Source organism: Zalophus californianus, chromosome 6 (genome assembly GCF_009762305.2).
Source record: "Zalophus californianus isolate mZalCal1 chromosome 6, mZalCal1.pri.v2, whole genome shotgun sequence".
NCBI classification, from domain to species: Eukaryota; Metazoa; Chordata; class Mammalia; order Carnivora; family Otariidae; genus Zalophus; species Zalophus californianus.
This window is the reverse complement of record NC_045600.1, coordinates 11,464,793-11,477,892: the sequence shown is the minus strand read 5'-3', so window position 1 is coordinate 11,477,892 and position 13,100 is coordinate 11,464,793. Positions and strand designations below refer to the sequence as shown.

Genomic DNA, 13,100 nt, shown 5'->3' with positions numbered 1-13,100 from the left:
GCTTGATCTCAGGGTTTTGAGTTCGAGCTCCGCATTGGGTGTAGAGATTACTTAAAAATAAAATCTTAAAAAAAAAAAAAAGTAGGAAGGGGCATTGAGGGGAAAGAGCTGGGGAAGAGGGAGGGGTTGGCTCCTGCCCACTCCAGGGGAGGGCGTCTCTCTCGTTTCCTTCTTCCTAAAACTGGACCGTGTCTCAGACCTCCCTGAGAAGGCTGATCCCGGGTCTCCCCTGTCCCGAGTCACGAGAAAGTGGCAAGGTTCCTCTTACAGGGGTGGCCATCCCTCACCCAGCAAACCCCTGCGCTCTTCCCCGGGGCAGGGAATGGCTCCCACTGAGAACCTCATGCTCACCATCCTCTGCACCCTTTCTCCTCCCAGGGAAGCCCTACGGGGCAGACGACTTCTTGCCCGTGCTCATGTACGTGCTGGCCCGCAGCAACCTCACGGAGATGCTCCTCAACGTGGAGTACATGATGGAGCTCATGGACCCTGCCCTGCAGCTGGGGGAGGGTGAGTCACCAGCCCGGGCTGGCTCTGGGCCACTGGGGCCTGATGCATACCACCGGCCTCAGCCACAGCCGGGGCACACTGCATAGCCCAATCAGCACTTCCTGGATGCCAGATTCCGCTGAGCCCTGCGGACAAGACTCAGGGCCCGACGTAGGCCCTGTTCTGGGTGGGGGGCGGCTCACGGACTAGCAGGGGAGCTGGGCCAATAGAGAGACCCTGTCACCACTGCTTGACAAATGTTGGAGTGACGAGAAGCCCAGAGCGGATGGGAGCACATTGCCCAGGCTGTGCAGTTAGGGAAGCCTTCCAGGAGGAGGTGACCCCCGAGCTGAGCATCTGAAGGATGGCTAGGAGCCAGCCAGTTTAAGAAGTGGGAAAGGCATTACTTCACAGAGGGAACAACACAGAAGACAAGGCTGGCGCAGCGGGCAGACGTATGGGAAGGAGTCTGAGCGGGGAATAATGATCCGTTCTTAGACAGGGGTGGTCCTGGGAACTGTCGGCCCCCTGCTCAGTCAGCCCCGGCCAGGTCCCCTGTCAGCAGGACAAGCTTGATGCTATGGACAAGGAGCCCTGCTCTCCCCAATAGGATGATGACAGGGGTGTGGTTTGCTCCACCCCATGCTCAGTTTCCCTTCCCCTTTCGTCCTTCCCACCACTTCCCCCCACCCACTTAGGCTTGGCCATGCCTCCACCCAGAATCCCTGAGCTACGGCCCACCCAGATCTCAGCCCCGAGGAGGCCCCGAGTTGTCCTCTGAGATGTCAGCCCCAAAGAACGGAGTGAGACTCTCAGGGCTCGAGTGTCCCCTTTGGGCCTTGTGGTTCTTGAGATAAGCTGGTCTTCTTTGCATCTGTTTGCATTTTTAGCATGTATCAGTCTCTAGGGTGATAGTGTGACGAGGCTGGTTCTGTGAGTTCTTGGAAACTGAGGGGAGAGTGTAAAGCCTTGAAGTTTGCTGTCATGTAGAACACTGACTGGGCTCTGGGACCTCTGGAACTATTTTTTTCTCCTCGTTAGTTAAAAATTTTCTGCAGCTAGATGAACTTGTCTTCCAGAGAATGTAGGAATTCAGTGGAAGCCAGTCTTCCTTCAGCAGTTATTATCTGCTGCCCAGGGTATCCATCCATCCATCCATCCATCTCCACCCACGCGTCACCCATCCACCCATCTATCTCTCCATCCACCCATCCACCAACCCACCTGTCCATCCACTCACCCACCCACCCATCCATCCATCTACCCATATACCTACTCACCCACCCATCCATCCACCCTTTCAACCATCCATCCATCCATCCATCTACCCACATAGCTACCCACCCATATATCCATCCACCCACCCATTCATCTATCCATTCAGTAGCTACTCAGTGAGGCCCCACCGTGTGCCAGGCACTTGGGCTACAATGCAGGGCAAGGCAGGCGAGGCTTATATTCTCATGAGAATGAATGAATGCTTCATTCTGAACCCCACACTATGGAGCCTCTACCTCAGGCCTTCATGAGCCTTCCTCCTTGATTTATCCAGCCCTGAGCATGCACATGAAAGCACCACAAGGCTGAAGGGGTGGGCAGAGGCCTCCAGACAACAGTGATCTGTCTCCCACAGTCTAAGGGGAAAAAATAGAAGGGAATGGGAGGCAAGGAGGGTCAGGGGGCTGTGAGCAGAATTGGCTTCCTGCCCCAAATCCTGAGCACCCTATTTCCTAGGACTAGCCCCTGAGTAGTATAGCAGCCTGGCCAGAGCTCTCACCAGGAATATTAGCTGTTGTCATTTGGCTACCATACATGTAACCTCTAAAGGGCAAAACCTTTATGTGTCAAAAATTACCATAATAGAATAAGATACTAACAGTAAACCAGAGAAAAGGAGTAATTCTACAAACTAGCACACCAAAAATTAATAGCCTCAATATGTAAAAAGCTCTTATAAATCAATAAGAAAAGCACTTAGACTCAGTAGTTACCTGGGAAAAGGCCATATACTCTTTCATTCAACAGATATTGCCTGAGCTTCTAATTTATGCCAGGTGACAACGGGTGTCCTTTCTTGCGAAACTTTATTCCAGTTGGTGGAGAGAGGATGTCAGACTTTAAATAAATTAAACATATAAGCAAATGAAAATATTTCACATCTGATGGATGTTGAGAAGAAATGAAGTAGGCTAGTGGGATAGCGCAATGGGGCAGGACATGGCTCAGATGACCACGGAAGGCCCAGAGCACAGAGCAGAGAGTGACTTCTCTTTACTTCTTTCCTGATTTTTCAAATTTTCCACAGTGGGCACTGCTGCCGATCTCCCTGGGAAGAAATCACTAACAAATCCTGTTAAGGGACTGTCCTCAACCCCCATAGGTTGTTGTAGGGTCTTAGAGACAATGTCCACAAAAGCCCTTTGAGGGGTGGAGCAAGACCGTGGGGCTCTGCCATGGTCCGAGCTGGCTTGTTCCCAGCGGTGGTCTGCCACGTCCTGGCCACGGTGACTCCTACTCCATCCTCAGCCTGAATTCTTGTGGCCAAATGGGGCTCCGGGCAAGGTACAGTGATGAGCAGGGACAGGGCAGGGACATCCTTGGCCCAACTACCCTCTCCTTACGGACCTGCACTCCCCACCCCCATCCTGCCATGGCCTCCCAGGATCTTCTTCCTGTTCCTGAAGCCTACACAGGGTTTTTGTGGGAAAGCCAAGGTCCTTCAGGCAGGAGTGCTGGTCTGGTCTGGGCTGTGTTGAGCATTTTTGAGACAAGCCAAGTACAAGTAAATATGTAAAGGTCTTAGTTCACGGTTTCTGATCCAAGGCTGCCTGAATACCCTGCAGCCTCTTTCAAACTCAAGGAGTCAGTCTCTGGCCCCATGGGAAGATTTCTAAGGAATCCACGAGGCATTTGCTGGGAGTAAAGATGCGGGCAGGGCAGTGTCTTGCAAGGCACTGCACATGGCCCCTCCCCGCAGCCCTGTCCCCCCCCCCCCCAGCGGTGACAGACCCTGCGCATGGCAGCTCTGAGGGCCAGAGGGCATACTTTATATCATGGAACACAAACCAGGAGGCTTCCCTGCACCTCTCTCTGTTCCTCCCCTGAGAGCCAAAGTGGGAAGTCACAGCACCCAGGACAGGTCCGGCCTCACAGGTATTGGCCCCCCTGGTAATGAGAGGACGTGGGGGTCTCCAGCTTGGGCAGGGGCTTCCACCCGTCAAGTCTGACAGCTAGCAGCTCTCCATCTAGAAGTATCTCGGCTTCGGGGCAGAAGGACAGAGCACAAGGTACAGGGGTAGGGGAGTGGGGAGGCAATGTTCCTGAGTTTCCCCAGCTTTGCCTCCTGTCCTAGCAGGCTGGTGGCACACAGCGTGCCCCATCCCCAAAGTCCCTGAGGCTCGGTTAAGAAGAAGAAGCTGCCTAGAGGATAAAGGGACGCAGAGCCCCTGCCTTTGGTGCTCTGAGGAGCTCAGAGGTGCCAGGGGCAAGGGCCGGCCCTCGGGGAGTCCTCACTCCAGAGAACTTCAGTTGCTCCATTCTAAGAGGAGAACTAACACAATTGTAATAAGAAGAGTGGTTTGCAGGCAGAATTTCCGTCCCGGTTCTGCCTCCAGTTGGCTGGAGACCTTGGACAAGTCACTTAACTTCTCTGGCTTGGGAAAGTGCATGTGCTGGGCTAGATTTGAGGTTTTCAAGCTGACTGGGCGCTCCAGGATTCTGCATTCGACAGTCTGATTCTGTGCCCTCTGAGACCTTCATGTTCTTTCAGCTGGTTTCGAGTGCTGCTAATTTGGTAAAAGACCAGTGATCGGGAACCACTTTGTTTGCAACGGGCTTATCAGGCATGGGAGATCAGGGACTTCCTAGAAGTAGAGGGGGCCTGAAGGCTGGGCAGATGGGACCCAGGCCCCCTTCTAGCCTCTCTCTGCAGCTCCCACCACTCTGGGCAATTAAAAGCTAGACGGGGAGACCCAGGCAGCTCTGGGCACCTGGCTGGAGCCGGCTCAAAATCCAAACCTCTCCTAGAAGCACCCTCCTGCACATCTTTGCCCATATCCTCTCTGCACGCTAGCTGACGGCTGGCCATGCTGTACAAATATCTTAATAGGGGTCGTGAGTTTTCTCCATCAAAGGACAACACTCTCCCCAAAGGGAACAACCAGCTCCCAAACTCATGGTGGGAGGGGTCGCCTGCCACCTAGTGGTCCTGGCAGGTACTGCATGGCATGATGGCCCCAAGTCAAAGGGAAGTTGGCTGCAAGAGGGTGAGATTCCCCCACCCCCACCCCCTGGGGCATCTTTCTGTCCTAGGTCACCTAACCACCTGCGTTACTCACACCTTACTAAGCCCTGCACTTGACAGTATTCATCTCATTTACTTTTCACCACATCCTCAGAAAAGTAAATGAGGAAACAGAGAGAGGACAGTAAGTTCCCCGAGATCCCAGGGCTGGCTGCTGAAGGGCACAGACTCCAAAACTGAATGCTCTCAGTCAGCTCGTGCACTGCACTCAGCTCCTCCATCAGCAGCCCGGGAGACGTGATCACGGCTGGGAGACAGGGCCTGGGAGGCACGCCAGCCGGACGGGAGGGACTCTCGGGACCGCCAGGGAGGGCAGCGCCAGGGAAGGGTTCCTGGCACGGCTAGCTTTAAGCTCCACTGGAAAGGGGACACATGAGTGGTTCAGAGGCTGGCTTTTCTCCGATAAGGGTTACCAACCCAAGTTCTATGTTAGCTTTGACATGAGCATCACACCCTCCCCAGCCAGGCTGTGAACTTCTTTCCATATAGGTGTGGAATTTGTAGGCATATGGAGGCAGCTTCATCCAACGTAACAGGAATGCTTGGGGCTGCAGATAACTCACGATGTAACTAATAATGGTTAAAAAGTGAGGGGGGATGCCTGGGTGGCTCAGTCGGTAAGCGTCTGCCTTCGGCTCAGGTCATGATCTCAGGGTCCTGGGATCGAGCCCCGCATCGGGCTCCCTGCTCAGCGGGAAGCCTGCTTCTCCCTCTTCTCCCTGCTCCTCCCCACTCACGCTCGCTCACTTCCCTCCCTCGTGCTCTCTGTCACTATCTTTGTCTCTCTCTCAAATAAATATAAAAATCTTTTTAAAAAATAAATTTTAAGGCGTTCCAAAACTCATTTGAAAAATAAGTTCCATCCTGAAGGGGAGCCAAAGGCCATCTTTGGGGGGGATCGCTGGACTTGAGGAAGCTTGCGAATGTGCAGGTGACCGACGGGCAGGTGTGCCCTGGGCAGCGGCGGTGGGTGGAGCCTGGACAAGGGGGCGGGGCGAGGAGGTCCCAGCTCAGCTTCCACACCCTGGTCTCCGCAGGGTCCTACTACCTGACCACCACCTACGGGGCCCTGGAGCACATCAAGAACTACGACAAGATCACGGTGACCCGGCAGCTGAGCATGGAGGTGCAGGACTCCATCCACCGCTGGGAGCGCCGGCGCACGCTCAACAAGGCCCGGGCCTCGCGCTCCTCCGTGCAGGTGACGCCTGGGACGCGGGCTGGCGGGGCGGGAGGGGGCCGCCAGGCCCATGGCCCCCCAGCTCAGTGAGCCTGACGCCGGCTGGCTGGGGGAACAGGGCTTTCGGAAAGTATCACAGGCACCATGGGTGTTTGAGTTGAGCAGACGAGACCGGATTGGGGGGTGGGGGATGAGACTTTTATCCCACATTCCTTAGTGCCCATATGCCGGGAGATGTGGACTTAGTCTTGCCAGTTCCCCTTTGGGGAGCCCGTGAGCTGACCTACAGCCTTGCCCCTTTTGTCCCTGGACAAACGCAGCAGCTGCCAGGGTCCCCTGCCCCTCCAATCCAGCCACCATCCCCCCTACCTCTCCCTAGACACACTCAGTATTCAAGCCATGCGTGGCCGCCCTCCTGCCTCCTACACTCTCATCATCCCCCACACCCCTACACTGCATTCTGTCAAGCTACCCCCAGTTCCCCGAACATGCTGAGCTCAAGTCCCTGGTGCTCAGCCTCCGCCCATGCTGGTCAATCTCTTCTTCACTGGCTGCCACTGCCCATCCTCAGTTGCTCTGACAGACCCTCTGAGAAGCCTTCCACGAACCACCTCCCCACCTGTCCCCCACTCCCTGCGGCCCAGGTTAGATGCCCTCCTCTGGGCTTCTTGCTGCTGCTTCCCCCATTATAGCACATATCGAACCATATCAGGACTGTCTAAGTATGGAGCCATTGCTCTGGAAGGGAGGGCCCGTGGCTCACATGTCCCAGGGTCCCCACACCCAGGGCCTGGGACAGAGTGGGATTGGGCTGTGTGCAGAATGGAGAGAATTAAAACATCGAGCCAGGAAGCAACCCAGAGTTGGAAATAGCTCTTCAGTCTCACTCCCTTGGCACCCAGAACACACTGGACCTGAACCCCACTCCTGGCTTTCAGGATGGTCCCTCTGTGACAGAACCCAGGTCTGGGAGGCAAAAGGCTGAGGGTCTGGGCCCAGCTCTGTACTAGCTTGCTATGTGACCCTGAGCTGTCCCTGCCCCTCTCTGGAACTCAGTTTTCCTATCAGCATAGGTGGGCTGGGGACCAGATGAGCTGCCTCCCCAATACATGTTCTAGGCTACCAAGATGATGCCCCACTCCTCTACTCAGTGGTGTCTTGATAATGTAACTGGCTCTCTGGGGAGAAAAAAAGCAGCTCTGATCTCCTGTCAATTTCCATGGTGTAAATACTCCCACCACGACCAATTTCAAGCTAACTTGGCATCACTGAACTTGAGATTGGGAAGAGATGTACACAGTTGGTTTTCTCAAGCTGGATATGAGCCAGCATAAGTTGGGAGGAGCAGGCTCCAGCCCACCACCGCTCCCCACCCCCTCCTGGGACACGTGTCCCTCCTCCGACTCTGACAATGTGGGCACTCTTGATCCAAGCCTGACCACGGGATTCCTTACTTCTTGCTTCTACTTTGTAGGTTCCCAGTGCTAAGCCAGGCAGGGCATCCGTGTCGCTCACTGGGGAGATAAAGCTTAGGAGAGAGGCCCAGGATGGGGGGCGAGGAACCCCTTCCGCACTATCTCTGGAGTCGGGGGTCACCACCCTCTGCTTCCTCCCAGCGCCTCATATGCACTCACCACTCTGTAGCCATAATTATAATCACTCTTTTTTTAAAAAGATTTTATGTATTTATTAGAGAACACGAGCAGGGAGAGGGGCAGAGGGAGAGGGAGAAGCAGACTCCCTGCTGAGCAGGAAGCCCTACGTGGGGCTCGATCCCAGGACCCTGAGATCATGACCTGAGTGGAAGGCAGACGCCCTTAACCCACTGAGCCCCCCAGGCGCCCCTAATTATAATCACTCTTAAGCGGTGGTCATGTCAGACAGCTGTGCTGTTACCAGCCTTCCACAAGGGGGCAGCCCCGCACACACGGCCTCCTACCTGACCTCAGGGTGCCGGGGGTGGGGGGGGGGTAGGGGGGACATGGGACTCTAAAGGCCCTGAGCTAGTCTGTCTGCTTCCTCACAGCCAACGTGTAAGGACTGGTGTTATCTCAGTTTACAGTTGAGGAAGTGGAGGCTCAGGGAGGTCAAGGTCACACGGTGGGAGCAGATTCAAAGCCGGGCAGGAACTGGAGGGCCCATCCTTCCACCATATGGCCGTCCCTCTGGGGCTGGTGGGAGCAGGTGTAGATGCTGTTCAGGTTTGTGCGTGTGTTCCCAGACCCAGCCCCGCCGGCATGGCCTCACCCTTGTCCGCCTAGCTGCTGCGGTCCCCCTCTCCATCCGTCCTAAACCCGCCTTCAGGCCCAGCTCCCCTGCCCCTTTCACTAAGCCTCCCGCCCCTCCTGCCCCCCTGCTCCCCGGAGCCCCCACCCCCAACCCCAGATTTCTCCCGCCCTAGTTCCTCCAGTCTTAGCATCCGCAGCTGCACCGTGGGCTGCTCGGCCTGGGGTCTGCACATTCGATTTTATTTATGCAGCTTCAGTACCCCAGCGCTGGGCCTGGGGTGGGGGTGCCGGGGGACCGTGGGGAGGAATTGTTGAGGGAGTGGGTGACGGAGGAATACTGACGGCGAGGCCGCCGACTGGCCACCAGGGGGCGCGCTCGCTCCTCATTGCCGAGACCCGCCCCTCCCCCCTCCCCCCCCCCCCCGCTGACTCACCCCGCAAGGTCGGCCCGTTGAGAGGTGAGGCTCAGAGACAGGAGGACCCCGGCCTGGGTCACACAGCCGGGTCAGCCGCAGGGGCCCCGACTTCCCACCCCACGACCGCTCCTGCCGTCCCCCGTGTGCATAGAGAAGAGTCCCGGGCCCAGAGAGGGCAATGGGCTTATCCAAGGCCACTGCGCTCCTCCCCCCGGTGCCCGCTCGCAGGGTTGGGGTCCCGCTGGGCCCCGCCGGTGACGCCAGCCCCCTCCGCCTCGCCCCGCAGGACTTCATCTGCGTGTCGTACCTGGAGCCTGATCACCAGTCGCGGACGCTGGCGTCGCGGGCCGACACGTCGGCCGAGGCGCTGTGCGCGCAGTGCGCGGACAAGTTCGAGGTGCTGCGGCCCCAGGACCACCGGCTCTTCGTGCTGGTGGACGGGCGCTGCTTCCAGTTGGCCGACGAGGCGCTGCCGCACCGCATCAAGGGCTATCTGCTGCGGAGCGAGCCCAAGCGCGACTTCCACTTCGTGTACCGGCCCCTGGACGGCGGCGGGAACAGCGGCGGCCCGCCCTGCCTCATAGTGCGGGAGCCCAACTTCCTGTGAGGCCCGGGCGCGCCCCCGGCCCCTTGGGGGGGGGCGCATGTCAAGACTGGCCGGCGCGTGAAGCCGAGAAGCGGACCGACGGGGCTCCCGCTCGCTCACCACACCACCCCCCGGTGCAAGCCTGCAGGAGCCCCCCATCTGAGCGCGCGCGCGCGCGCGCGCACACACACACACACACACACACACACACACACTCCCAAGGTGGGTGGGACGGATGGGATGCCCCCGTGTCACACTTGCTTGCAACATACTGAGTGAGTGTGCCTAGGCCACCCGGGCAGAACAATCGCGAAGAGCATATGAAGCATGCAGGCCCAGCGTCCTTCATGAAGGAGAGTGAGAGCACCCAGAGGCCAAGTTCTTCATTAGACAGAAAAGGAAATGAGGCTCAGAGAAGGAAGGGACTCTCCCACCAGCTGCAGCAGACAGAGCCCGGACCTGGCCCCTGTTCCCTCACAGCCCCTGCAGGCCGGTCCTTCTGCCCCACCCCCCTGCCCCCCACTCCTTCCTGTTTCCTGGGAAGGGCTTCTTTCCCCACGACTGTCCCTTGGCGGAGCAGCCTGGCCACAGCTGCCCACAACCCTCCCCACCATGGAGCTGGGGTGTTTTGGACCCTCCCAGCATCTCAGGAGCATCTCAGGGTGTGTGTTGAGGAGACAAGCCCCCCTCCCCGATCCCGACAGGGGAGACTGCCCTCAGCTAACAGTGCCCACAGTCACCCACCCTCCCCAGCAGTTTCTGAGCCCCTCCTACACCAGGACCATCCAGCAAGGCCAGCTCCGCACCTGCATGGACAAGCCCAGCTCCAGCCACCGGAGGACACTGATGGAGCCCTCTCCCTGGTGGACACACCCCGGGGCTGTGGCAATGGGGCAAGAGATGCTGTGTGGGGAGAATTTAATAAAAGCCCTTTAAAAAATGTCCTCTCTTTTCCTCAAGAGGCCAGAGCTCTGCTCAGCCCGCCAGACCCCACAGTAATGCCTAACTCCCTTCCCAGGTGGGGCTCAGAAGACCGGCCCCCCTCCTTTCTTTTCTTTTGACAGAATCTGCAGAGTACCGTCAGCCACTCAGCTCGCATGGTCCTGGCCCCGGTCTGCCCCTCGGTCTGCTCGTCTCCTGCCTCCCCACCGCCCTTGGTTCCGTCATTCCCGCCGCTGTATCCTTTCAAGAAGGCTCTCACCCCTTCCTGCTTCTGCTGCTTATCCCGGGAATACCCTTGCCTGTAGTCATTGCCTGGACTGACTTCTATTCATCCTTCAAAGCCCGTCTCCTCCAGGAAGCCTTCTCTGACTTCCTAGGCTGGCCCGATAGTGCTTGTACACATTCCCACATCTCCTCACAAGAGACATCTCGAATTGCAGTTGTCTGTTGATACTTCTGCTTTGTCCTCCAGATTTAGACTATTCATGTCTGTGTCCTCAGCATTGACTAAAAACACGTATTTGTCGAGTGCCTGTGAAATGTCAGCCTTCTTCTAGGCCCTGGGAAACAGCAGAGAACAACACAAAGTTCAAATGGAGCCCCAGTGAATGGCAATGAGCTGTGTGCCCAGGGCAGGGCGGCTGGGCTTCCCTGAATGAAGCCCCTGGCCATCAATCAGCTCAGCCAGCCAGTCAGCAAACAGCTGTTGGCCTCTAGCTCCAGGCCAGTCCTCTGTGAGATACAGGGGTTGCTTCGGGATGCCACCAGCCGGCGGGAGGACTTCCCAGGCCGCGGGTTGCTGTAGGTAGGCAAATACCCAGAAACTGAGGGGAGCCAGCCATGACTGCAGGCTGCCCTTCCCTCCCCCCCCCCACCTGGGCTTCCAGTGCTCCCCACAGCCCTGAGCTGAGCTTCCTATGCAGTCTGGTACCCCCAGCTATAAGGTAAGCAAGTGCCCACTGCCTCCCACGAGGCCTGAGACAGATGGGGAAAGTCAGAGGGGGCCTTTTGCCCAGGTGGGGCCCCCAGTTTGGGGCGCAGGTTTGGAATCCAGACGGTGGATTGGGCCCCAGCCCCCATGTCCAGCTCCCAGGAAGCAGCAGCCAGAGGGCTGATCAGCGTGTGTGTGTGTGTGTGTGTGTGTGTGTGTGTGTGTGTGTGTGTGTGTGTGTGTGTGTGTGTGTGTGTCGGGCCTATCCTCAGGCCAATGCAGGGATCGGTGTGTGTGTGTGTGTGTGTGTGTGTGTGTGTGTGTGTGTGTGTGTGTGTGTGTGTGTGTGTGTGTGTGTGTGTGTGTGTGTGTGTGTGTCGGGCCTACCATCCTCAGGCCAATGCAGGGATCCACCCAGCAGAGGCCAGAAGACAGGAGAGGTGGGGCTACCTGTTTCTCCCCCCCACACCCACCCCTTGTCTGGATGTTTCTGCCCCTGGGGATATGTGACAGGACAGTACACCGAGAGCCACAAAACAGGGTATCACACATGCTGAGCCCTGGCCGGGGCGGGGGGGGGGGGGGGGGCTGCAACTGGTGATCGATTTCCCTGCATTATTTTCTTTAATCAGCAAAACAGTCCCCAGATGAAAACATGGAGGCTCAGAGAAGGGGGGTGTATTAGCCTGCTAGGGCTGCCCTCACGAAATACCATAGACCGGGGGCGGGGTGGGGGAGCTTAAAGAACAAACTTATTTCCTCACAGTTCTGGGGGCTGAAAGTCTGAGCTGGAGGTGTCGGTGGGTTTGGTTTCTTCTGGGCTCACAGAGGGCTGCCTCTCACCGTGTCTTCATACGGCCTTTTTTCCCTCTGCCTGAGCACCCCCAGTGTCTCTGCTTATATGGACACCAGCCCCACCCTCCTGACCTCATTTAGCCTTAACCCCCTCCTTAAAGGCCCCATCTCCAGATAGTCACATTCTGAGACGCTAGGGGTTAGGGCTTCAACACAGGAACTTCGGGGGACACGATTCAGCTCATAACCGGCGGGGGGGGGGACTTACCCAAGGTTATACACCAGTTAAGAGGCCAGAGTGAGGCTTGAACTCAGGGCTGACCGACCCCAAAAGCTAAGCCTCTTTTTTTCCCATCCCCCACAGCATCCCAACTGACCTGTTTTGTAGAAAACCAGAGTCAGCTAAGCCTTGCCTATTTGGCCCCAGCTCTGGGTGAACTTGCCAGAGGCAGCCAGCCGCAGTGAGCATCACAGGGCTGGCCAGGCAGACAGGCCCAAGATGTGGCTGAACCGGCCTGGCTTCTCCGTGGGCCCCGAGCAAGGGGTCAGGAGTCCAGAGCTGGGCAACTGTGCGTATGTGTGTGTCTGAGAGTGACAGGGATAAAGGCTGTGACATATGACAGGCGCTCATCTGTGTCCCCTCCCTGGCGTTTGTCCCCCCTCCCCTTGGCAGGCTGGTTCCCTCTGCCCTCCGCGTTTGCAAGCCTTCGGCCGGAGGCTGGAGCTAGGGCCGGCAGGGCTGAGATGACGGAAGCCACCAGCTTTCCGCAGAGAGACTGGGTCATGCCCTGGCCCTTCTGCTCCTCCGTCCCCGTGGCCTGCCAGTCCTGCGCATCAAGAAAGATCTCAAACGGGCCCTGAAGACGTCTGGCCCGTGATGGCCTCCCAACACCTTAATGCGGCGAACCCACTGTGCCCTCGCTGTGCGCACCTTTCTGCTGGGAGCACAGGGGACAGGCCTGGAGAGAGAGGAGAGACCGGGAGAGGAGGGGAGCGCCGTCTGGGGGCAGCAGCGACACCCCCGCCCGTCCCCCACTCGCAGACCTAGAGCTACCCCGCGGGGCAGACCCAGGGTGTGTCGGGAGGGCCACACTGGGAGATGCGGTCACCCGGCCATGCACTCCGGATTCTGGGACCCGAGGCGCCCCCGGCTCGGCAGTGTCATCCGGGCTGGGGGACGTGGGGAGCCGCTGTGGCAGGAAGCAGGCCCTTCCTCCGCAGGAAGGCTAC

At 57.8% G+C, this 13,100-nt stretch overlaps 1 protein-coding gene across 1 annotated transcript in view; it reads left to right on the top strand.

Annotated features, from left to right (window-relative positions):
- Window positions 1-10,462, top strand: part of RIN3 (Ras and Rab interactor 3) — a 119,835-nt gene extending 109,373 nt beyond the window's left edge. Inside the window, exons 8-10 of the mRNA XM_027571533.2 lie at window positions 379-510; window positions 5,830-5,993; window positions 8,903-10,462. Of these exons, the coding sequence (XP_027427334.1) occupies window positions 379-510; window positions 5,830-5,993; window positions 8,903-9,223 (617 nt within the window). The 3' untranslated portion in view covers window positions 9,224-10,462. The remainder of the gene's footprint in view (window positions 1-378; window positions 511-5,829; window positions 5,994-8,902) is intronic.
- The last annotated feature ends 2,638 nt before the right edge of the window (window positions 10,463-13,100 follow it).